Here is a 26016-nt window from a genome sequence, read left to right as displayed (position 1 = left end):
CCTTCCTTTCAGATCATCTTCTCAAATTATCCATAGGAGATTTATCCACATACTCAATAAGAAAAATATTTCTAATTATATCCAACCATTCTTAAGATGAATGAGAATTATGCAGGGGCGCAAGATTGCCAAGACTTTTCTGCCAAACAATTCCTTTTGACTTAAGAAAGAACAGGCAGCTGCATTGTTTCCATAGCTCTCCATATAAAAGAGCCCTTGGAATGAGGCTGACTGGCCTGCTTTAAAAAGCTCAAGGTAAGTGGGAACAGGGAACGGGCTTTCAAGAGGGACACTGGCCACACTGCCTGCTGCCCTGTGTCGGCTGCAGCTGCTAGCTCGGTACTGCTCCTTCGGATACTACATGTTTCACATCCATGGCTTTGTTGCCTGCTGTTTACAATAGAAAGCAACACTGCAGATAGGATTGTGTGTGTGCGTGCGTGCGTGCGTGTGCACGTTAACTAATGAAGTGTTTCTTTCCCTTTTTTTTTTTTTTTTTTTTACAGAACTGTCTTGCTTCCAGGCTACATCTCCACTTGCTAACAAGGTAAGATTCAGACTAACCAGTCCCTGGAGGGGAATGTGAGAGCCTCTGGGATGGATCTGTGTCACTTAGCAACCTTTGAGAAAGTGCTGGTCTCAGTAAATACCTTAACAAGTGTACTTCAGGAAAGGTGCTGGAGAAAGAGGGAAGGAGCGGACAATGCACATATAGTCATTTGGGATGCAAGCAATCATTGGTGGGGTGACATTTTGGCAAGAGAATTGCTAATGGAATTGCTAGTTTGCTAATAGAATATTCCATAGGGGGAAAAATCTGCACTAAGATTCTCTTGCTAAAAATCTCAAATTTAATAAAAATGTATCCTGCTTTTAGAGTTCATTAAGTAAACATGCTCTCTAACATATAAGAAAGAAGGAACCTAGGAAAATGCTTCCTTTAAACTTCATGAAAACTTTTAAGAAGTTACCGTGCCCAGTGCTGAGTGTTGCATGAAATTAAGATACTGTGAATCTTTTGTTACACACGTGAAGGTATTTCTGTGCCCTTTCTACTACTACTGTCCACCGCATTTCTGAAGGAAGACCCTGGTGGATAGCCGATCAAAATGAGTTTCGAGTAACCCGATCCTGTAACGACTGCAGTAAGATTCTTTGCCAAACCGTTCATTCTACTGATGCGGCTGGCAATCGGCAGATAACAGAATAGAGCAGTCCAAGCCTGCATTCTCCAGAAGGAGATCTGAAAGGGCCAACGGAGTCCTTCAGTGTAGAAGAATGAGGATAATAATAACATCGAGGGTCAACTAAACTTCAGTGAAATAAATTAAACATAATTTTTAAAAATGAGGATAACATTTGCTATGGCTTTTATCCTCAGTTAGGTTAATGGATTAACTGGATTTAAAAATTTTTTTTCAACGTTTTTTATTTATTTTTGGGACAGAGAGAGACAGAGCATGAACAGGGGAGGGGCAGGGAGAGAGGGAGACACAGAATCGGAAACAGGCTCCAGGCTCCGAGCCATCAGCCCAGAGCCTGACGCGGGGCTCGAACTCACGGAGCGCGAGATCGTGACCTGGCTGAAGTCGGACGCTTAACCGACTGCGCCACCCAGGCGCCCCTAGATTAACTGGATTTAATACGCAAAGTAATGTTAGACAAACTCTAATAAGCACACAACTAGAGAAAAAGAGGTAAACAAAATTATCATCCCCCAAAGCACTGACCTTGAGCGCTTCTGGCTGAAAATCTAAAGGAGGAAGTAAAGTTCTCTTACATTACAGGACAAGAAATGGAATTGTATCACGTTGCAATAAATGACATTTTACATTTAAATGGTAGTCTGCACTATTTCAAACTGCTTTCTGAGTCATCACTTGACCTTTTTCCCCAAAGTATCTGTAGTGTATCTCACAGGCTGTGAATTAAGAAAGGCAGATGTAATCCCTGTTCTAAAGAGGGAGACACTGAGGCTCAGAAAGATCAAGTGCCTTCCCCGGGGTCACAAGCCCCTCAGCAGCATGCGGAGACTACACTCAGCTCCCTGATTAGAATGCTAGTGTTGGAGGATGGGAGAAAATAACGCATGTAAAGCCCTGGGTACCGTGATGGTTACACAGCGACCCTCGATACATCTGAGACCTTGTGATTATGTTTGTTCCAGTAACTATAGTATGGTGCACAGTGGACCTGCCTGGTGAAATTTCCAAAAAGTGGATTCTCCATGAAATATCGTCAGTGCATAGAGATCTACTGACACGCATGGCAGTCCAGAATCTCTAATGTGAAATGCCCCGTCTCCTTTAGGATCTCTGAGCTCAGCAGCCATGAGTTCAGACCAGGAAATGGCCATTTTTGGGGAGGCAGCTCCGTACCTCCGAAAGTCTGAAAAGGAGCGCATTGAGGCCCAGAATAGGCCCTTCGACGCCAAGACATCTGTGTTTGTGGCGGAGCCCAAGGAATCCTTCGTCAAAGGGACTATCCAGAGCAGAGAAGCAGGGAAGGTGACGGTGAAGACTGAAGCGGGAGCGGTGAGTAGAGTCCATGGAGCTGGCCACACGTGATTGATGATTTTTGGCTTGGTCCCTCAACTGACAAAAAGTTATCCTTCCTACCTACCAGACTCTGACAGTGAAAGATGATCAAGTCTACCCCATGAACCCTCCCAAATACGACAAGATCGAGGACATGGCCATGATGACGCACCTGCACGAGCCCGCCGTGCTGTACAACCTCAAAGAGCGTTACGCAGCCTGGATGATCTACGTGAGCACCCCCTGCCCCAGCCCCAAGTGGTCTTTATCGCCATCACCACCGACTTGCCAGTCTACTGCTTCCACTCTAGTATAAATGGGTCAAAAGTAGTGACCGGTTTCGTTTTCACTAGTAGCGTAACTAGTTCGCACACAAGTTAACTCGTTGGTACATCAGTTAGTTAACTAATTAAAAGGCTCACTATTGCTATTGTGAGGCACAACCCAACAACCAGACTTCATTCTCCGTCTTCCCATACAAAGCCAGGCAAGGCCACCATCCATGTGCACTGGGTTTCCCACATGTCCCTTGAACAACAATGGAGCAGCTACTGTTTATGGCTCAACCATGTGCCTACATTTCTACCACTCCCCCCCATCCTAGTTGTAGAATCATCCAGAGGGAAATGATAAACTTATCTCAACACATAAAAATGTTTTAAGAACCAAATTTCACGCAGTTACACTCCTCCAAAATAACAGCAACCAGCATCCGTGTGTTCTGGTCCCTTCTACATGAATGCCACCTCCTCGAGTTAACCTCTCCACCTTCCTCCAACAGAGCAGGACATTCTGTCCTATGGTCTCTGCCCCAGCCACAGCACTGACCTTGGGTTTCCACCGCCATCCATTCACATGTCTGTCCCCTATGTGGACTGGAAACCCAGAGCTCCCCGAGGAATGGCATCTCATTCAGGTTTTGCTCCTGTGCCCTGCAGAGGTCTGGCACATGATACATGCCCAGTAAACATTGCAGAACTGAACTTACTATATCACACTGACATTTTTGTGTGCTTCAGCCAGTGCTGCTATGCAGCTGGATGACACCTGCACAGGTGCACCTGCTGCTCAGGGCCAGTGTCCATGCTGACTGGCCAGTGCCTGTCTTACACCAGCTGTCCAAGTTTTTGAAAATCTCCCTGTTTGGTCATAATGTATTCACATCATTCTATGTCCTGTTTCTTTAGAGCTTCATAGAAATTTGCAAATGTTTCCCCCATATTGCTAAATACGTTCATGCATTTTTAATTTTTTTTAATGTTCTTTACCTTTGAGACAGAGAGAGAGAATGCAAGTGGGGGAGGGGGTGAGGGGGGGGGGACACAGAATCTGAAGCAGGCTCCAGGCTCTGAGCTGTCAGCACAGAGACTGACGCGGGGCTCGAACTCACAAACCGTGAGATCATGACCTGAGCTGAAGTCAGCTGCCCAACCAACTGAGCCACCCAGGCGCCCCCATTCATGCATTTTTAAATGCCTTTTTAAATGCCTGCATCCCACTGTCTTTAGAAGATTTTCTGTAGTTCACCTAACTGCTTCCCTAGTGTTGGGCACTTCGGGTGTGTCCAAACTTCCTTTTTCATGAATTTGAACTATCTTAATGCTGCAAAGGAAATCTATGCAAATTTCCTAAAACAGAGTAAAAAAATGTCTCATCCTACACATGAAGAAACAAAACAAAACCAACCTTTGGAGCTCCTGCTATGTGAAAGTCTTGTGATAAGTCCCAAAAGGAATAGTAAAAATTCTAAATTGGGATCCCTCCCCTCATGGATTTTACTATCTCATTATTGAAACTTCCAACTAGTTTTCATGCCAATGCCTTCGAGAAATGTAGGGTACTTACTTAAAGTGCTCCTTTGGGTCAGATTTCATCTAAGTGAAATGCACACCTAGCAGGAGAAGCCTTTGGATAGCTGCTTTTTTTTATTCCCTTGGATAGACCTACTCAGGCCTCTTCTGCGTCACCGTCAACCCCTACAAGTGGCTGCCGGTGTACAACCCCGAGGTGGTGACCGCCTACCGAGGCAAGAAGCGCCAGGAGGCCCCGCCCCACATCTTCTCCATCTCCGACAACGCCTATCAGTTCATGCTGACAGGTGAGTTGAATGCTCTGTATGTTCATAATCTTTTCAGAGCAGAACAATAAGAGAAAGAGACTCTAACCATCTCAACACAGTCTCTGAACCCTTTGGTTGAGCTGGAGACAGTCCGGAAAAGAGAAGGTGTAAAAGACAACTTGCAATCCCTAACATTACATAATAGATAATGATCTCTTAAACTTTTAAAAGTCAACAGAGGTTGGCCATAGTTAGAGAACTGACTTTTGAGTGACTCAGAAACTAAAAAAACTTGAGCAAAAATTATAAAACACTGTTTACATGTATGTGTACACACACACACACACACACACACACATACACACACACAATCACATACACAGACTGTGTTTCCATTACCAAGAGCCAAAAACCAGAAGAGTAAAATCTGCCGCTGTGGCCTTATCCTCAACATCAGAAACTATGACCAATGAATACCCTCTCTACATCACAGAAGGTGTAAATTCTCTTGCCCTTTGCCCAGAACCAATCTGAACACGGTGTGTTTGGTATTAAAACAGCTACACCATGAATCTTCTTCCTAGAATACTGTCTCAGCTAGCCCAATCTAAGATACTTGGGGAAAGGGTTTAGAGAATTCATCTTGGGAGAGTAAAACAGTAGAACAAACCTTTCCCCCCAAATATGACTAAAGCCATGATTACTTCCAAAGCTATACTTCTGCGCTATATTTACCCCATCCCACATACTGTTTCTTGCACCTACAATAAATACGTCGCTGCTGGAGTTGTCATCTGAACCCAAGTGAAGACTCAAGTCCATTTTTAATATTTCCTTAGTGGTCGAATATGAAAAAGACAAGATCTGGTGCTTGTTTGCAGTGTTCTGTTTAAATGGTTGCACGTATGCTAAAGGCAGCGGTGGGGTGCAGGGAGGGACTGGGGTACACAAAAGGGATACCGGAGGCCTCAGGCTCATGAAGCCCCAGGGACTGCAGAGGCCAGTCTGAAAAACACTAAGTTTGTTCCATTTTACTTACTGCTTACAAATATACAAAACCAAGAAACAAAAAAACCCCAGTATTAAATGTCTATAATTTCTCTTTTATAGACCGAGAGAATCAATCAATCCTGATCACGTAAGCAAATTTTATGCTCTCTTCTCATGGCTGTGACAGTTGCCATGTTTGGAACCTCCTCTGACTTAGCTTTTATTTGGCAGCGGAGAATCCGGGGCAGGGAAGACCGTGAACACCAAGCGTGTCATCCAGTACTTTGCAACAATTGCGGTCACTGGAGAGAAGAAGAAGGAGGAAGCTGGCAAAATGCAGGTGGGTCTGGGGTCAGACTGAAGATGTCAGGGCTCTCAGGAAGTCTGGAGCCCAGACGTGAGGACCGTGCTTGCCTTTGCAGGGGACTCTGGAAGATCAAATCATCAGCGCCAACCCCCTACTGGAGGCCTTTGGCAACGCCAAGACCGTGAGGAACGACAACTCCTCTCGCTTTGTGAGTCTCTTGGTCACTAGTATGGTCAACATTCATGGGATGCTTGTGAAGACGTTCTCTGAATCTTTTCCATTCACATTATATTGCAGCACGAATCTTTCCTTTCCCTCTGAGCACATAACATGGATCCAAGTCCCATCTAAAAAGATGTGACCACCATACATCTGAGTTCTTTCTTCTCTGGTCATTACCTCCAATTATTCACAATTTTAAAATGAAAGATAGGGGCGCCTGGGTGGCTCAGTTGGTTAAGCATCCAACTTCAGCTCAGGTCACGATTTCACAATTCATGGATTCAAGCCCCGCATCGGGCTCTGTGCTGACAGCTCAGAGCCTGGAGCCTGCTTTGGATTCTGTGTCTCCCTCCCTCTCTGCCCCTCCCCCACTTGCTTGCACACACGCTCTCTTTCAAAAATAAACACTAAAAAAAAAAATTTCTAAATATTAACACATTAGCATTCCAAGTGTTTTGAGTTTCTTGAAGATTTGATATGATTGAAAAACAAAGTAGTAATATTAGTTTTCCTTTCAAGGGTAAATTCATTAGAATCCACTTTGGCACTACGGGAAAACTGGCTTCTGCTGATATTGAAACATGTAAGTGCCTGGATCTCCTTTGCGGTCATTTCTGTTGCTTATAACCTATATAAGGTGAACCCAAAGTAAAATTCGCATCCTGCGTGAAGTTTTGCACTGCTCCGCTTGTCATTTGTTTACTTGCAGATCTGTTAGAGAAGTCCAGAGTTACTTTCCAGCTTAAGGCTGAAAGGAGCTATCACATTTTTTATCAGATCACATCAAACAAGAAACCAGAACTAATTGGTAAGAAATGTCATGATTCCTTTTGAGAATGATTACACCAGCACCCTCCATGCATGGTCCAACCTCGTATTCCATGACTGAATTTTGTCAGGTTTATCATCTGGAGTTTGAAAATAGCTTTGTAATTTTACGTGTGCTTATGATAAAAATCCAAAAGAAAAACTGAGGATAACACCCTCAAATCCTATCACTATGAAATAACCACTGTGAACACTTGGGTGGACACTGTTCTAGTAATTTTCTGTATATGCACCTTGAATACAGAAACACATACATACAATAACTGGAATCACAGTTTCATACTCTCCTGTGATGTACTTTTTTCATTGAATAATAACGTATCATGGTTTTTTCCACATCACCAACCGCAGCTGCACATTATTATTTCTAATGGTTGCATAGTGTTATATGGTAGAGATAAGCATTATTTACTTAACCATACCCTTTTAAGGATATTTAGGTTGTTTCCAGTTCTGGATTTTAAAGAGTCAGTGCTGTGCTGACCATTCTTACAGATATAACTTTTCCCAGTATGGGATAATCTTCTTTGGCTTTATACAGTGTCTTAGAATTTATCTAGACATCTCTTGTTTTAGTGAAGGGGATAATTCTGCTTACCTTTTCTCTGTTTCACGTACACAGAAATGCTTCTGATCACCACCAACCCATATGATTACCCATTTGTCAGTCAAGGGGAGATCAGTGTGGCTAGCATTGATGATCAGGAAGAACTGATGGCAACCGATGTAAGTGGAACGCAAGAAAATCAGAATGATGTTGGGTTAGAAGCTATGGTCCCTCCAGATAAATATTCAGATTCTTGTAGAAATAGCAAAAGAGGGTTCAAAGACAAGCATGGATGTGCCACCCAGAGCCAACCAAAAGGATTAAGATGTGTCCCACAACATTTTACTTTCCCTTTAAAAAACCTGTCATTTCTGAATTTACCTAAACCACTTTTTTTGAAATCCACTTAATGAGATCCATACCACTTCTCAAAATAACAAGTCCTTTAAATTTACTGTTTTGTTCCTTCTCTTAAGTTTACTTTTTGAATCTTAGAGGCTATGTTCAGTGCTGGCCTTTGGTTGACCAACTCCCCATACACCCACTCTAAAGAGTTCCTTGCACCCCCATTAGCACTGAGCGTTTGACCAAACAAGTCAGGAATCAGAATGTGAACAATGCATAGTAAGTGTGTAGATCATAACCTAACAGTTATCTTATTGGTTATGTCGGCAGAGTGCTATTGATATTTTGGGCTTTACTAATGAAGAGAAAGTCTCCATCTACAAGCTCACGGGTGCCGTGATGCATTATGGGAACATGAAGTTCAAGCAGAAGCAGCGTGAGGAGCAGGCCGAGCCAGATGGCACCGAAGGTATCAACCAAGTCAACCACCCGATTTTATTTTTGTTTGAAAATCACATTCTTAAACTTGTTACCCTTGCATTTGTCTAGGAAGACAAATTCATTTTTAAGAATTGAGTTTTAAAGCATACCCAGATAATATACTATGTGAAGCCTCATATTAGATAGATGTTTCCTGACATTAATGAAGTTTTTTAGGGCACACTACCCATAAAGTCTTGAATTCAGTGGGAAAAAAATGGGCAAGAATGCTCAAAAAGATATTCTGAAAACACTGCATAAAATGTCTATAGATTAAAAAAACTTTTTTTGAGCAAGTAGGTCGCTTTGGGCCATAATAACATTGTTCTACCCTTTCTTGCTTTCAGTTGCTGACAAGGCAGCCTATCTCCAGAGTCTGAACTCTGCTGACCTGCTCAAAGCCCTCTGTTACCCTAGGGTCAAGGTCGGCAATGAGTTCGTCACCAAAGGCCAGACTGTAGAGCAGGTAGGTGCATAATTCAAATTCGTCAACAGGAATTGAGCATTTTTACAGTCCTCTGATAACCTCAAGGGAAATATTTTTGTTTTTCAAGGTGTACAATGCAGTGGGTGCCCTGGCCAAGGCCGTCTATGAGAAGATGTTCCTGTGGATGGTCACCCGCATCAACCAGCAGCTGGACACCAAGCAGCCCAGACAGTACTTCATCGGGGTCCTGGACATCGCCGGCTTTGAGATCTTTGATGTGAGTTGTTGGAATAAGCGGCCCTGTTAAGGCCCCTCCGCTTCGTGTCTGCTCTGCCGAATTCCCCCCGGGTTTCCCAAACTCACTTGAGCTCTTTGGTGTTTGCAACGCCCTAGTTCAACAGTCTGGAGCAGCTGTGCATCAACTTCACCAACGAGAAGCTGCAACAGTTCTTCAACCACCACATGTTCGTGCTGGAGCAGGAGGAGTACAAGAAGGAGGGCATCGAGTGGACGTTCATCGACTTTGGGATGGACCTGGCTGCCTGCATCGAGCTCATCGAGAAGGTGTCCTGATCTGTCCACTCAGTAACCTCGTCTTGTCTACTCTGCAGCTCACTGCTGCAGCTCATGTGTACCTTACACGCATTTTGCTTTGCTTTAATCCAGCCTATGGGCATCTTCTCCATCCTGGAGGAGGAGTGCATGTTCCCCAAGGCCACGGACACCTCCTTCAAGAACAAGCTGTACGAGCAGCATATTGGAAAGTCCGCCAACTTCCAGAAGCCCAAGGTGGTCAAAGGCAAGGCCGAGGCCCACTTCTCTCTGATACACTACGCTGGCACCGTGGACTACAACATAACTGGCTGGCTGGACAAGAACAAGGACCCACTGAATGAGACTGTGGTCGGTCTGTACCAGAAGTCTTCAATGAAAACTCTAGCTTACCTCTTCTCTGGAGCTCAAACGGCTGAAGCAGGTAATACTCAAAAACTGTAACACTCTCTCTAGGTATTACAAAAAGTGATGTTAGCTCAAGGCCAGTTTCAGGATGGCAGGGCCAGACCCATTGCTCTTCCACATTTTGAGTAAATAGGCTGCATTGCAGTCATACATGTGTGTCTCACTCCAGCACTGACAGAGGCCTTACTGCGAATGGTCAGAGAGGAACTATTAGGATCTCAACCAATGAAAAGCCTCAGTTTCTTGGATTCTCTCCTGCTTCTTCCTTCACATCTACTGGATATTGAGTATCTAGGAATATTTAAGACAATGGAGTGACAGAGCTCTCCCTATCTAGACTAGCTTCCACTGATGATTTTTGAAGTTACTGTGTCCCCCAAGTGTCCTAACATTAAGGATCCATCTTTATGATACAGTGAAGTGAATCCCTTCATTTCACCTTAAAATGTAGAAAAAAAAAATCACAGAAGAGTGGATGCAAGTTTAGTTGACAGGTAAGAGTCACTCAGGCTCCAACAGAGAGGCCAGCAGTGTCCCCCAAAGTGCAGAAGTCGGCAATAAACAAGCACGAAACATCCCTGCCAATTCAAAAGTACACTTGAGTGACACCTTCCCTTATTTTCTCTCCAGAGGCGAGTGGTGGACCCAAGAAAGGTGGCAAGAAGAAGGGCTCCTCTTTCCAGACAGTGTCTGCCCTTTTCCGGGTAAGGACGAAACTGGGTCTCACACTCCCCAGTTGCTTTAGGAAAATCTGTTTTTCAAAACACAGACTCTTCTTTCCACAAGTCACTTAGGAAAAGACTGACACTGATTAATGGCTTCTGTTCATCGATCTTTGGAGAGAAGAGGTTCAAATTACTGAGAAATCATTAGCTCGTCTTTCATGACAAGCCAAGTAAAGCCGAATATTTGACAGGACATTTTGTAAAAGGGAATACTCTACCATTCATAATCTAGGCAAGTCGTGAAACTAAGCAATGACATGTACTCAGAGAGACTAAATCATCAGTGAAACTAAGGAAAATCTAGCAGCTAGCTTAGAAGGAACTTAATATGGCATCCTTGTTCTTAGTCCAGTCAATCCTCGATTACAACTGGTAGATTGTTCCCCTTTAGCTAATCTTTCTGCCCTGAAAGGGCAGATATATTTATGAGAAAAAGCCCCATCATGATGTAGGCATGCATGTACTCATTGGAGAATATGGAGAGTTTGGGAGAAGAAAGTGAAACCAGTATGGGAAGGCTAGTATGGGAAGGCAATGGCCTTATAAATGTTTATGGAAAGCCATGGACCAGGGAGGAAGTAGGACTTTGCTTGAAAAAGATCATGTGTCAGGCTGTGTAACTCCTGCTAACTCAAGTGGAGAAAGAGGGACTAAGGAGAAACCTGCATGTCAGGAGAAGCATGGCAAGGTGTTACCTTACATGAAAATGATTCCTGCTGGTCATTCAACTCAGCCATAGGCATTGATTTTATAGACACCACCAAATACTCATAACCATATTAAAGTTGGAGATAACAGGATTTTTCCTGATTTCACAGGAGAATTTGAACAAGCTGATGACCAACCTCAGGAGCACACATCCTCATTTTGTGCGGTGTATCATCCCCAATGAAACCAAAACTCCTGGTAAGAAGCTCTAGAATGAAAGCACAAAGCATGACTGCCACACCTCCCTTCAAAAAAGATCTCCACAGTGGAATAAATATGTATATTTATAGGGGCCATGGAGCATGAACTTGTCCTGCACCAGCTGAGGTGTAACGGAGTGCTGGAAGGCATCCGCATCTGCAGGAAGGGATTCCCCAGCAGAATCCTTTATGCAGACTTCAAACAGAGGTCAGGCTCTCCTAATTACGGTGTATCTTAAAGTTTAATATAAATATACTTATGCAAGCAAAACAATTTAGTGAAAAATATGTCTCTATTTGTTATTTTTGATTTGCCACAAAAAAAGAGTGAAAAGTGATAAGCCTCAAAACACCTTTATAATCTAGACCACATATTTTATACTCCAGACTTTTCATGGGCTTTACCAAGCTCCTGGCTTAGCCCACAGATATATACACTAACTTCAATAATTATGAGAACCATGATTTTTTAATGTGTAAATCTGTTTGGGTTATCTCATTTTACAAAACATCGGTAGAGGTAAGTCCTATCAACACCTCCTTTTATAGATGAATGAACTTGAGCCTCAAGGAGATTAAGCTACTTGCTCAAAGTCACATGGTTATTGGTGTCTGAGTTAGGAACTCCCCCATGCAGGTATATATCTCCCAGTGGGTCCTTTTTTGTCACTTCCTATCTTCATCTTTCTGTCTCACACACCAGTTTCACAAGGTTTCCCAGAATGTTCACAATACCAGCTCCTCAGCAACTTTCTCCTCCCTAGAGAAGTCCATCTTGGGAGTCAAACAAGAGGCCAAGGGGATAAGGGCTGGCAGCAGCTCCAGGGAGCTGGTTACATGTTACATTTTATTGGTCATCTACATCTTGGTGTGAATAAGATCACAGAATCCTTTCCTGAGAACAAGGTCTGATGAGGCAGAAAGGAAAGCTACAGCTGTGCAGAAAGGTGAAATGGGGTAAAAAGAGACAGTTGATGCTAGTTTGACCAACTACGTATAGGAAGTCCTTCCTGTGAACAAAGGAGGATACTTTTTTTTAAAGCTCCAATTTTCTAAATAGGTCATTTAATGTTTATCTGCTATTAGTGTCATCATAAACCACCTTAAAAAAAAAACCCTATTATTTACTTAAACAGATACAAGGTATTAAATGCAAGTGCAATCCCTGAAGGGCAGTTCATTGACAGCAAGAAGGCTTCTGAGAAGCTCCTTGCGTCCATCGACATTGACCACACCCAGTATAAATTTGGTCACACCAAGGTAATGGTCTCTAAAGCCCACCTGATGCTATCCGTGTCCCTTTGAAGTTTATGTACAGTTTCTGATCTGCATATCCTCCCCCCCCACAGGTCTTTTTCAAAGCTGGTCTTCTGGGGCTTCTAGAGGAGATGCGAGATGACAAGCTGGCCCAGCTGATTACCCGAACCCAGGCCAGGTGCAGAGGCTTCTTGGCCAGAGTGGAGTACCAGAGGATGGTGGAGAGAAGGTATAAATATAAATTATTTATTTATTCACATCTTTCTGCTTCAGAAACACATTTGAGGTGGCTTCAGACTCAGATATGATAAGGCCACTGATGTCAGCAAGAATGAGTAAGAGTCCTATACTGACTCTTCAGGTAGGGGTCATCACCGTGAAACATATTCTGAGTTCAGGGTAAAAGGGGGGGGGCATAAAGAGTGGATAGCTCTCATCTAACAAGAGAAAATACAGCAGTGTAAAAATAAACCAGTGTGAATTTAGTAGGTAGATCATTAAATTAGACACATTGAACTGAACAGCAGACAGTATTTTCAACAGTGATTTTTTTTTTTTTTTTTTTGCACCAGAGTTTAGGGCTTTTAATTTGTCCCAAAGTTGCTGAAGCAAAAATCAACAGCGATTTTTAAAAAATATTTATTTTTGAGAGAGAGAGAGAAAGAGCATGGAGGAGGGGCTGAGAGAGGGGGGACAGAGGATCTGAAGTGGGCTCCGAACTGATAGCACAGAGCCCGACTTGGAGCTTGAACTCATGAACCGTGAGATTATGACCTGAGCTGAAGTCGGATGTTTAACCAACTGAGACACCCAGGTGCCCCTCCACAGTGATTTTTATGCAAGATGTAGAAACCACTTCTTCCATCTGATTATTTCTATTATCAAGCTGTTATGATTTAAAACATTGAGGACATTTATCTGTGAAAGATTTTTTTCAGTAAGTTAATACAATGTCACCAAGATACATAGCTTTCTGGTGATCTGATTTGATGCAGGGTCAGAATTCTAAGTGCAAAGAGCCAGGTGTCTCAAACTGCAGAATGCATGTGAACAGGGCCCATGTTGAGAAATGCATTTCTATTGGCACATGCACATTCATACACCTGTGTGTAAATATATATGTAATTTACATGAAACAAATTTTATTTCTATCACCTGTAGTTATGTTAATACCTTCTACTGTATTCTATTTTATTAAAAATAATAAGTTTGCTTATAAACCACTATATGTATATTTATATATACCACTATATGTATATTTATATATATATTTATATATACATACACACATACACATATATGTATGTATTTGGGCAGTTAATTGCTTATATATGAAGGTAATTCATTTTTTAAATAATTTAGATTTTTTAAATGTGAGAATATTACAGAGTAGAGTGCAAAATTCACACAACATTAAAATACATGAAACCAGAGATTTTCACAGAAATTCTTCTTTAATGAAGCCCTTTGTTCCACACCCACATCCCTCAGGGGTCTAGCTCCCCTTAACTGCTCTTCGTGGTGTTCCAGTGGCAAAGCCTGAGAAGCACTGGTATACAGCAGTTCTTAAAGGGTGGTCCTTAGACCTGAATTGTCAGTGTCTTTTGCAAACTTATTAAAAATGCAAATTTTTAGACCCCCATCTCAGATCCTCTGACTCTGAATCTCTGGGGATAAGGCTCAGGGACTAGTATTTTACAAGTCCTTCAGATGATTCTTAGGTACACCAAAAGTTGGAGAGGCCCTGACGAAGAGAGGTGAGTGATTAACACGTCCTTGACCATCATCCCAAAGTAGAATCTCTTCCATCTGTGCTTCTGAAGGTAGGCGAGGAACAGGGTGGGACAGAACCTCCAGCTCTCACTGCCAAGACTTCATCTCATTTCTTCATCCACACAGTATCTAACTTGCACCAATTACATTTCAGAGAAGCCCTCTTCTGCATCCAGTACAACATCCGCGCCTTCATGAACGTCAAGCACTGGCCCTGGATGAAACTCTTCTTCAAGATCAAGCCCCTCCTCAAGAGCGCGGAGACTGAGAAGGAGATGGCCACCATGAAGGAGGAGTTTCAGAAAACCAAAGACGAACTCGCCAAGTCAGAGGCGAAGAGGAAGGAACTGGAGGAAAAGATGGTGTCACTGTTGAAAGAAAAAAACGACCTGCAGCTCCAAGTTCAGGCTGTAAGTGGTGGTGTCACGCTATAGGTGCTGCAATCGGGATGCGAGTGGACGCAAGTGGAAAGAGTTGGGTAGTCGGTGTGGGGACACTCACTGGGGGGAGAAGGTCAGTGCACTCTGATGGTTCCAGTAAAGTCCATACATCCTTTCATCATCCCAAAACAGGAGCAATAAGGTAAAACAGACCACTGTCACCCATCCTCCACAATTTCATCAAACTACAGGATTTATTACTTCTTTTCTAAAAATTTTGAAGACAGTCCTTGGAAGTGATTTTAACATAAAACTATCACAAATGAAATATTAAGGGGAGGATAGCATGTACAGAGTTGATTTTTTTTTTTTTTAATCTCTGAAACTTCCTTAAACTCATGGATGTCCATGAGTCTTAAATCACAATACATACAGCTGGCAAATGTCAGGAATTCTACAACACATTTTAAGGAATTCTTGTTTGTCACTGATCTCCACAACTCGGGTCCATTCTTTCCAATCCATCTGCACAGGCTGTGCCCCATCACGTCACACCTGGATTGCTGTGTCAGCACCCAAGATGCTCTGCCCACTCACCCCCACCCCCCCCACCACAGCCCTCTCCTCCCTCCAGCCTACTCGCTGTTCACTCCCGCACCAGTCATTTCAGAACAGCCTCCATCAACTCTGAAATGTAATTTATGAGACTGCCTTTCATTTAGGAGTGCACTGAATTGGTCTGGTATAATTTACTCATCACGAAATCATATATTTCTCCTGTTGATTAAAATTGGTTTCTTCTGTCAAGTGTAGGCAGTGTAATAACTCTTTCTTCTTGATCACAGAAGGAAAAAGAGCTGTCTTCTGTGCCCACCCCCTTCAGATCTATCCGGAATGCTCTTCTGTTGTCCCTAGAGATTTACTAAGAATTTGTCCTACACACGACATTCACTACATGGTACATGCAGCACATTTTACTCTTTTGTGGATTCAAAGGCTGATATGGAGTCTCCTGATGAATGTGTATATCAATTTGTCACTCATATCCTGTTCACTCCCAACCCTCTTAATTGGAGACATAGCAGGTTGCCAAGAATTCCTTGATTACTTTATGCCCTAACTTGAATGTAGAACATCATAACCAAGATCATCTTCCAGTTCTACAAAGAGAACCAGTTAATTAGCAGCTGCATCCTGAAATGCTCACTGGAATGCTTTCTCTCCTCCTGCTCCATCCCCCAATGACTTGATTTCTACAAAATCAAATCCTACCCACTTCTCAAGGCTCAACTCAAATGCCACTTCATTCAAGGAAACCACCTCTAATAGAACTTCTCGGATCTCTTCTGTCACTAACTGCTTTCTAAATTCATGGTAGCTTTTTGGGGGTAGGCTTTCTTTTTTTTTTAAATCTTTTTTTTTTTAACGTTTATTTATTTTTGAGACAGAGAGAGACAGAGCATGAACGGGGGAGGGTCAGAGAGAGGGAGACACAGAATCTGAAACAGGCTCCAGGCTCTGAGCTGTCAGCACAGAGCCCGACGCGGGGCTCGAACTCACGGACCGTGAGATCGTGCCCTGAACCGAAGTCGGCCGCTTAACCGACTGAGCCACCCAGGCGCCCCAAGGCGGGGGGGGGGTAGGCTTTCTAATCTACCAGAGAATACACTCTTCTGAAGGAATAGGATAAAATCTGATTCATTTTGGTTTTCTCGCAATGTATCCTGGATTGCATACAGGAGGTGGTTCATATTTTTTTTAAAGCCAAAGATCCAACAGCAGAGGTTAACATTGTTATTGCTATGAAATATTTCATTCTTTCTTTCCAATTTTGATTTTGTTTCCAACTCTAGGAAGCTGAAGGCTTAGCTGATGCAGAGGAAAGGTGCGATCAGCTGATCAAAACGAAAATCCAGCTGGAGGCCAAGATCAAGGAGGTGACTGAGAGAGCTGAGGATGAGGAGGAGATCAATGCTGAGCTGACGGCCAAGAAGAGGAAACTGGAGGACGAGTGTTCAGAGCTCAAGAAAGACATCGACGACCTTGAGCTGACCCTGGCCAAGGTTGAAAAGGAGAAGCATGCCACAGAGAACAAGGTATGAATCACATTCTGTTCTACCATATCAAGGTTCCACCAGCCTAGTAAACCTGCTTTAGAGCAGATACCATTTCTTCTTTAATTTTTCAAGGTGAAAAACCTCACGGAAGAGATGGCAGGCCTGGACGAAACCATCGCTAAGCTGACCAAGGAGAAGAAGGCCCTCCAGGAGGCCCACCAGCAGACCCTGGATGACCTACAGGCAGAAGAGGACAAGGTCAATACGCTGACCAAAGCTAAGACCAAGCTCGAGCAGCAAGTAGATGATGTAAGTCCAGGATTACTGAAAAAATTATTTTCTTCGAAAGGAAGCTAAGCATTCCTTTACACTAAACATGATTTATATTTAGCTTGAAGGGTCCTTGGAGCAAGAAAAGAAACTCCGCATGGACCTGGAAAGGGCCAAGAGGAAATTGGAAGGTGACCTCAAGTTGGCCCAGGAGTCCATAATGGACATTGAGAATGAAAAACAACAACTTGATGAGAAGCTCAAAAAGTAAGCGTGGAAGAACTGTTTATGAACTTGCTTTTGGTGGTGGGTATACACTCAATTGTTATTTTTTGCAACTTTCCAAAAAGGAAAGAGTTTGAAATCAGCAATCTGCAAAGCAAGATTGAAGATGAGCAGGCCCTGGGCATTCAGCTGCAGAAGAAGATCAAGGAGCTGCAAGTAAGTTGGTATTTCTGAAAGTCTGGCTCAAAGAGGCACAGTTACCACACAGAGAAGCTAAGTGCATGCTTTTCACCACCCCCAGGCCCGCATAGAGGAGCTAGAGGAGGAAATCGAGGCAGAGAGGGCCTCCCGGGCCAAAGCAGAGAAGCAGCGCTCAGACCTCTCCCGGGAACTGGAGGAGATCAGCGAGCGGCTGGAAGAAGCCGGCGGGGCCACTTCCGCCCAGATCGAGATGAACAAGAAGCGGGAGGCCGAGTTCCAGAAGATGCGCAGGGACCTGGAGGAGGCCACCCTGCAGCACGAAGCCACGGCGGCCACCCTGAGGAAGAAGCACGCGGACAGCATGGCCGAGCTGGGGGAGCAGATAGACAACCTACAGAGGGTCAAGCAGAAGCTGGAGAAGGAGAAGAGCGAGTTGAAGATGGAGATCGATGACCTGGCCAGTAACATGGAGACTGTCTCCAAGGCCAAGGTATTAGAACCTGGCAATTTGTCATCAATGAAATAATCCTTTATGTATGCAGCATAGTTTGCACATGGTACTTTACACACATTATGTCCTTTGTTTTTTACAGTAATCTAGGGTAAGCAAGAAAGAAACTAGTATCTGTATTATTTGCATTTAACATATGAAGAAACTGAAATTCGAAGAAGTTAAGCACATTGGCCCCATTACACCATTAATAAATGACAGGACCAGCTTTTGAACATAGGTCACCTACGTTCTCACAGGTTCCAGCTGGAGAACACAGGTCTCCAATATTCTCAAGCACCCAATAAGCCAAGTTTCATTGTACATAAAGGCAGTCAAGTATTTGAATACATGCTTTTAGAAGAATACACCATACAGTTCTTACAAGAATCTTACATTTAAAGCATATTATTTATTATATTAATTTTTTTATTCAAATTTATTATATTAATAGTGCATGGAGCTTCACGGTTAGCTCTTTAAAAATCCCAATGTAGGGGGCGCCTGGGCGGCTCAGTTGGTTAAGCATCCGACTTCAGCTCAGGTCATGATCTCACAGCTGGTGGGTTCCAGCCCCGCATCCGGCTCTGTGCTGACAGCTCAGAGCATGGAACCTGCTTCGGATTCTGTGTCTCCCTCTCTCTCTGCCCCTCCCCCGCTCACGCTCTGTCTCTTTCTGTCTCAAAAATAAATAAACTTTAAAACATTCATAATAAAATAAAAATAAATAAATAAAAATCCCAAAGTATATTCTCAACTTCATAGAGCAATCATAACATAACAAAAAGAATTCTTACATATCACATTGCACATACAAGAATTTGGTTGATTTTACGTCAAAATAAGTACTTTTCTGTCTTATAAGAAATTTTAGCAATAGCAAAATGATATTAAAATATGTTTGTTTCCTGCTTGTACTTCTTCTCACAGGGCAACCTAGAGAAAATGTGCCGCACGCTGGAGGATCAAGTGAGTGAGCTGAAGTCGAAGGAGGAAGAGCAGCAGCGGCTGATCAATGACCTGACGACCCAGAGAGGACGCCTGCAGACCGAATCCGGTAATTCTCTCCTCTTCTGGGCACTGAGAATGGAGATGGTGCGGTTGAAACAACCGATTTGGTAATGTGAGAGCCTAATAAAAACTGAGAACATGTGTGGTTCACGGAATGGTTCAGACTCTCGACCTACTTGCAAGGTCACTTGGGGACAACACTAGAGACAAAGACTTCAATAGGAGCGGATCAAGCTCTGCTCCAGAAAAGCATAGAGTGGCTGGCCACATGGAGGGGCTGCCTGGGATTAGGAGTCACTGTCGCCTGGGGCCTGGGACTCCTGTTACAGGCTGAGTTTCTGTTTCTATACATCAAAGTGAACCAAATTCCTTTATTTAAAAAAAAGGTTTTTTATGTTTATTTATTTTTGAGAGAGAGAGAGAAAAGCACGAGTGGGGGAGTGGCAGAGAGAGAGGGAGACACAGAATCCGAAGCAGGCTCCAGGCTCTGAGTTGTCAGCACAGAGCCCGATGCGGGGCTGGAACCCACGAACCATGAGATCATGACCTGAGCTGAAGTCCAATGCTTAAGTGACTGAGCCATCCAGGCACCCCAAAGTGAACCAAATTCCTGAATGGGGCATGCATAATAAGCCCGTCTCTCAAAAGTCTGATGAAACAGCGATCATGTAGAATTCAGTACCCTGGCTCCCATAACCAGACTTGGCACAATATCATATACCCAGAGAGATTTAGTTATGGTAGAGAACAAAAAGAATTTCAGCTGTATTTATACATTCAGATCAATATGTAAGTTTCCTCATAAAAATCAGAAATTTGACATTAAGCATGAAGATGCCAGCAGAAAATTCAATCATTTGAGCACTCAATGCAGGGGGTGGGGGGAGGGGGGTTAAGAGTTAAAATTTACTTCTAATATGGGCTTGTAAAATTGTTTCTTCACTTTTAAAAATGGTGTCATTTCTTTTATGGATCAGGTGAATTTTCTCGACAGCTGGATGAGAAAGAGGCTCTGGTGTCTCAGCTATCACGAGGCAAACAAGCATTTACACAACAGATTGAGGAGTTAAAGAGGCAGCTGGAAGAGGAGATAAAGGTAAATAATAATACTGTCAGACTCATTCTTGTCGTATGACCTAACCCTAACTGGAGTCCATTACACCAACTTTTAAAGGGTTTGAAACTCAAGAATTAAACATTAAACATCCAATAAAAGGAAGCTGTAACTATCTCCACAGGCCAAGAACGCACTGGCCCACGCCCTGCAGTCCTCCCGCCACGACTGTGACCTGCTGCGGGAACAGTACGAGGAGGAGCAGGAGTCCAAGGCCGAGCTGCAGAGGGCGCTGTCCAAGGCCAACACCGAGGTGGCCCAGTGGAGGACCAAATATGAGACGGACGCCATCCAGCGCACAGAGGAGCTAGAGGAGGCCAAGTACGTGTGCAGATATGAGAGAATGTGCAGAAAGCTTTGCACATTGATCCCGAAAGATCCAACCCTCCGTGAAGTCACCCACAAACGTTCATTAATTAGCTCCTGTTTGCCGGGTGCTATCAGGCCCTGAGAATGAGACACGAGTAAAGCAAACGTGATACCTGCCCTCCTGTGCTTGAGGAATGAGTAACAAATAATTGTACAGACAACTAGGCCTTATTACTGTCTGTCAAGCACACCAAGTTCATTGTGGCTTCAAGGCTCTATACTTGCTGGTCCCTCTGCTGGAATGCTCTCCCCCCAGATCTCCCTCCAGCTCACTCTGACTTTTGAGATCTTGACTCAAATGCTACCTCCTCAGAGAGGTCTTCCCTGAATATCTAGAATAACTGCCCAACCCTTACTCTATTTTACTTTTCTTCATTGCACTTATATCTGCAAGATGTTATTGTGCATACTCTCGCTCCCTTATTCTTTCTGTCTTGCACTCATTTGGAAGCTTCATGAGGCAAGGACCTTCTTTTTTGTTCTTTTGTCTTGCTCACCGCTACGTATCCAGTGTGTGGTTCATAGAAGGAGCTCATCAATATTTGTTGAATACATGCATATTGCTAATATGAAGTTTCCATCACTCTTCAGTGTGGTAATAGTTCCTCTCTCTTGCTTTGGTTCACTCCTCCCTACAAACATATATAATCTTCAAGGAAGAAGCTGGCCCAGCGGCTGCAGGCGGCCGAGGAGCACGTAGAAGCGGTGAACGCCAAATGTGCCTCCCTGGAGAAGACGAAGCAGCGGCTCCAGAACGAAGTGGAAGACCTCATGCTCGACGTGGAGAGAACAAACGCGGCCTGCGCGGCTCTGGACAAGAAGCAGAGGAACTTCGACAAGGTACCTTGTGCTGCAGCCTCTGCTCTCCGCTGTCTTCCTTGGTACTTGACAGCAGATAACCACTCCCGGTTTCTCAGATCCTGGCAGAGTGGAAACAGAAGTATGAGGAGACCCACGCTGAGCTCGAGGCCTCCCAGAAGGAGGCCCGCTCTCTTGGCACTGAGCTGTTCAAGATGAAGAATGCCTACGAGGAATCCCTGGATCAGCTAGAAACTTTGAAACGGGAGAACAAAAACTTGCAGCGTGAGTCCCTTTCACTTTCAGCAACATCCATGCCTTGAGGAACCTCTCTCTTATGTCCTCTGTCTGATTAAATCTCTACCTGTCTTTAACCCAAACAACAGAGGAGATTTCTGACCTCACGGAGCAGATTGCAGAAGGAGGGAAACGTATCCATGAGCTGGAGAAGATAAAGAAGCAAGTGGAACAAGAGAAGTGTGAACTCCAGGCTGCTTTAGAGGAAGCAGAGGTATAGGTCAAATGGTGCATTACAAACAAATAAGGTCAGAAAATACTTAGGCACGTCCACATAGGTTGAATTAAAAAAATAAGCAGCACAAAATTCATGGAAGGAAAGGTGTGCAGATAAACTTTCAGATGCTTCCATTCCCTGCTAACGTCACCCCTTGCTGTCATTAAAGGCATCTCTTGAACACGAAGAGGGAAAGATCCTGCGCATCCAGCTGGAGTTGAACCAAGTCAAGTCTGAAATCGACAGGAAAATCGCTGAAAAGGATGAGGAAATCGACCAGCTGAAGAGAAACCACATCAGAGTCGTGGAGTCGATGCAGACCATGCTGGATGCTGAGATCAGGAGCAGGAATGACGCCATCAGGCTCAAGAAGAAGATGGAGGGAGACCTCAATGAAATGGAAATCCAGCTGAACCACGCCAACCGCATGGCTGCAGAGGCCCTGAGGAACTACAGGAACACCCAGGGCATCCTCAAAGTAAGTGGGTTCGAAAGAGGGCCCCAAGGGGCTTGGGGAGACTGCAGCCCTGAGAACGAGGTGTCTCGACGATCGTTCATTCCACAGGACACACAGCTGCACCTGGACGACGCGCTCCGGGGCCAGGAGGACCTGAAGGAGCAGCTGGCCATGGTGGAGCGCAGGGCCAACCTGCTGCAGGCTGAGATCGAGGAGCTGCGGGCGACCCTGGAGCAGACGGAGAGGAGCAGGAAAATCGCAGAACAGGAGCTCCTGGACGCCAGTGAGCGCGTCCAGCTCCTCCACACCCAAGTGAGTAGAAGAGAAGAGTGAAAAATACAAAGGAATGAAAATGAAATTCTTGCTCCTATCGTAGCTTTATCTAAGAATGTACTCACAGTGTTTTATGGAGGATAACGTTTAAAACGTTTAATATTTGTGCGTTAGTAATATTTATCTGTACTGTGACATCCAAAGTTGATTGTCGTTCAAAAATATATGGTCATCTCAGATAACTCATTGAACACGGAGGGACACTAATTACTTAATTAACTAGCCTGTGAGTTCATTAGAAATCTGGCATCCCAACTTTGCTCTCATATACTAGATATTTCTAAATTTGCTATTTTAACAGAACACCAGCCTGATCAACACCAAGAAGAAGCTGGAGACAGACATCTCCCAGATCCAGGGAGAGATGGAAGACATTGTCCAGGAAGCCCGCAACGCAGAAGAGAAGGCCAAGAAGGCCATCACTGATGTGAGCAGAGGGCAACACGGTGGTGCTCAAACTTGAACGCTGATGCGCCAGCCCAGCTCTCAACCGGTTTTGTTTCACTGCTAACAGGCGGCCATGATGGCCGAGGAGCTGAAGAAGGAGCAGGACACGAGCGCCCACCTGGAGCGGATGAAGAAGAACCTGGAGCAGACGGTGAAGGACCTTCAGCACCGTCTGGACGAGGCTGAGCAGCTGGCCCTGAAGGGCGGGAAGAAGCAGATCCAGAAACTGGAGGCCAGGGTGGGTCTCTCACTCTCTGTCTACTTCCATTTACTCCTGGTGCCTTATTAGTTCAAAGTTCTTAAGAGCCTACTTATTTGTAGGTGCGTGAGCTGGAAGGAGAGGTTGAGAGTGAACAAAAGCGCAGCGCTGATGCCGTGAAAGGTCTGCGCAAACACGAGAGGAGAGTGAAGGAACTCACTTACCAGGTACACCAAAAGTTTTTATCAGCTAAGTGCTTCCCATACATACGTGAAACATTCATATACAACGATACAATGGTCAAGTGGTTTTGAAGTAAGGCCCTGTGGTTTTTATAATCTTTCAGACGGAAGAAGATCGGAAAAATATTCTCAGGCTTCAGGATTTGGTAGACAAACTTCAGGCCAAAGTGAAATCTTACAAGAGACAAGCTGAAGAGGCTGTAAGTATCCTTAAGATGGAAGGGAAGAGAGAGGTCCCTTATTAAGAAAAGCTAATGAACAAATAATTAAGGTTTACTATTCCTGGTAGTAAATAAGCCATTTGCTTTTTAGAAGACTTGTACTCCTTAAAAACATTTGTGAATTTTGTAATGTTAACGGCTTGATTTTAAAAGTAAATTTTCTGGGCGCTCAGTCGGGTGGCTCAGTTGGTTAAGCATCTGACTTCTGCTCAGGTCATGATCTCATGGCTCATGAGTCCCGCATCGGAATCTGTGCTGACAGCTCAGAGCCTAGAGTCTGTTTCAAATACTGTCTCCCTCTTTTTCTCTGCCCCTCCACTGCTTGCACTGTCTCTCTCCCTCTCTCTCTCTCTCTCTCTCTCTCTCACACAAATATAAATAAACATTAAAACATTTAAATTAAATAAAATAAATTTTCTATACACAAAGAAACCTCAAAAAATTTCAAAGTAGAAATAATGCAGCTCACATTCTCTAGCCATAGTGTGATAAAATTGTAAAGTGACAGGAAAATATAAACACAAATTCCCAAATGCTTAAATGCTTAAAACACTAACTTTCCTAAATAATCTTGGGTTAAATTGGAAAGAAAAAACATAATTACTGAATACTTACTAATCATAAATAAACTTCAAAGAGGATGCTACTTTTACAAACCTAAAGAATGTAGTCAAAGTTGTCTTTGGAGGACAATTCATTGCTTTATGAATCAAAAGAAAAACAAATAAATAAACTGAAAGTCCAATAAAGAAATTACAAATAATAATGAAAGAAATATTGTTAAAGATAAAGGTAGACATTGATAAATTAGAGTATACTATTTTCTAATTTGATAGTTTCAGTAATATCTGATCATTTCTGGGGAGTTAATAAAATAAATACACTTATAACTAGCTTAATCAAGGAAAAAGAGAAAGAAAATACAAACACATTAGAAATGAGAAAGGGGGGGCATGCCTGGCAGGCTCAGTCAGAAGAGCATGAGACTCTTGATCTCAAGAGTAATGAGTTTGAGCCCCATGTTGGATGAAAAGATTACTGAAAAAGAAAGAAAGAAATGAGAAAAGAGACAAATCACACAATCAGAAAATTATTTTTTACGTAAAATATAAATCTGTCAATAAAGTTGAAATCTTACAGAAATTGATGATTTTTAAAAAAATTGATGATTTTTATAGGAGGCTATAAAAGTCCATTTACTTCTGAAAATGGACTCAGGTCCAGATAGGTCTTTCAAAATTTCAAGTAACAGATAATCCCTGAGCTATGTAAGCCATTCCAGAGCATGGGAAAAATGGAAAGCTTTCCAGATCATTTTAAGAAGCTCACGTAACCCTCATACCAAAACCTGTCCAAGAGAGAAGGGGGGGGCGGGGAGGGCAGCATGGAACTAAAGGCAGTTTTACTCATGAATGTAGTTACAGCAAAGATAAATAACTAACTCGCCGAAACCTTATTTTATTAAGGGGATTGTCCATCATGATTAAATAGGCTTAATTCCTTCAGTGTAAGGATTACTTAATATTAGCGAATCTGTCAGTAGAATCATTACATCCAAAACAGGACAAAAAAATGATTGTTTTGAAATGTTCCAAAATGATATATAAAATTCAACATTTATTTCAATTTAAAGACACTATTAAGAAATTCATCCTTTATATGATAAAGAATATCTATCTTTATATCTATATAAAGAATATCTATCTCGAGCCTACAGTCACCTTATAGAAAGCATTGACAAGAAGCAGGACTTCAGTATTCTTGCCTGCTCTGCTCTTATATATTTTTTCTGCTTTACTTGTGGTGCATATCTTTTAATATGTTTTCATTGCAAAAATAGGGTTGCAATTATTTGTGGGACACCAAGCCCCAAATAAATCATAATGTTCACTTCAATAATAACCAAAATCCAGGAGGCAGTAAGACAACAAGGTTCCCTGCTGAGTATTTTAAGTTCTCCATACATGCCAAGTCCTTTCTTCCCTTAGATCTACACAGTCTAGAAAGATGCACAGTGGGGATTCCTTACAATTCCATTTTCATTCTCAGGAGGAACAATCCAACACAAATCTATCTAAATTCCGCAAGCTCCAGCACGAGCTGGAGGAGGCCGAGGAACGCGCTGATATTGCTGAGTCCCAGGTCAACAAGCTGCGGGTAAAGAGCCGGGAGGTCCACACGAAAATCATAAGTGAAGAGTGATCATGTCCTGATGCTACGGAACGACTGAAGAGAGGCACAAAATGTGAAGTCTTTGGTCATTTCCTTCTGTAATTATTGTCTATTCTACCCTACTGCAAAGGAAATAAAGAGCATAGGGTAC

At 43.2% G+C, this 26016-nt stretch overlaps 1 protein-coding gene across 1 annotated transcript; it reads left to right on the top strand.

The window, feature by feature from the left end:
* The first annotated feature begins 2315 nt into the window (after window positions 1-2315).
* On the top strand, window positions 2316-26016 carry LOC115500654 (myosin-2). The gene is made up of 37 exons (XM_030295223.1): window positions 2316-2534; window positions 2626-2769; window positions 4479-4635; window positions 5707-5734; window positions 5818-5926; window positions 6009-6101; window positions 6635-6698; window positions 6825-6923; window positions 7566-7669; window positions 8166-8304; window positions 8663-8781; window positions 8870-9019; window positions 9136-9306; window positions 9409-9718; window positions 10333-10406; window positions 11246-11333; window positions 11426-11543; window positions 12472-12595; window positions 12685-12821; window positions 14520-14775; window positions 16599-16841; window positions 16935-17111; window positions 17194-17339; window positions 17423-17513; window positions 17599-17988; window positions 18919-19045; window positions 19977-20095; window positions 20238-20434; window positions 21139-21322; window positions 21400-21565; window positions 21667-21791; window positions 21964-22563; window positions 22886-23011; window positions 23099-23269; window positions 23353-23457; window positions 23577-23672; window positions 25743-26016. Exons 1-37 carry the CDS (start codon window positions 2331-2333, stop codon window positions 25893-25895), a joined length of 5904 nt encoding a protein of 1967 aa, XP_030151083.1. The 5' UTR covers window positions 2316-2330; the 3' UTR covers window positions 25896-26016.

The sequence above is a fragment of the Lynx canadensis genome, chromosome E1 (genome assembly GCF_007474595.2).
Source record: "Lynx canadensis isolate LIC74 chromosome E1, mLynCan4.pri.v2, whole genome shotgun sequence".
NCBI lineage: Eukaryota > Metazoa > Chordata > Mammalia > Carnivora > Felidae > Lynx > Lynx canadensis.
This window is presented reverse-complemented; position numbering and strand designations above follow the sequence as displayed.

Excerpts from the sequence above, each read along its gene's own strand:
- LOC115500654 (XM_030295223.1), top strand. The coding sequence starts at position 2,331 with ATGAGTTCAGACCAGGAAATGGCCATTTTTGGGGAGGCAGCTCCGTAC. Across the intron at positions 21,323-21,399 it reads AGCAGAGGAACTTCGACAAG|ATCCTGGCAGAGTGGAAACA; the intron begins GTACCTTGTGCT and ends CCGGTTTCTCAG. Across the intron at positions 21,792-21,963 it reads CTGCTTTAGAGGAAGCAGAG|GCATCTCTTGAACACGAAGA; the intron begins GTATAGGTCAAA and ends CTGTCATTAAAG.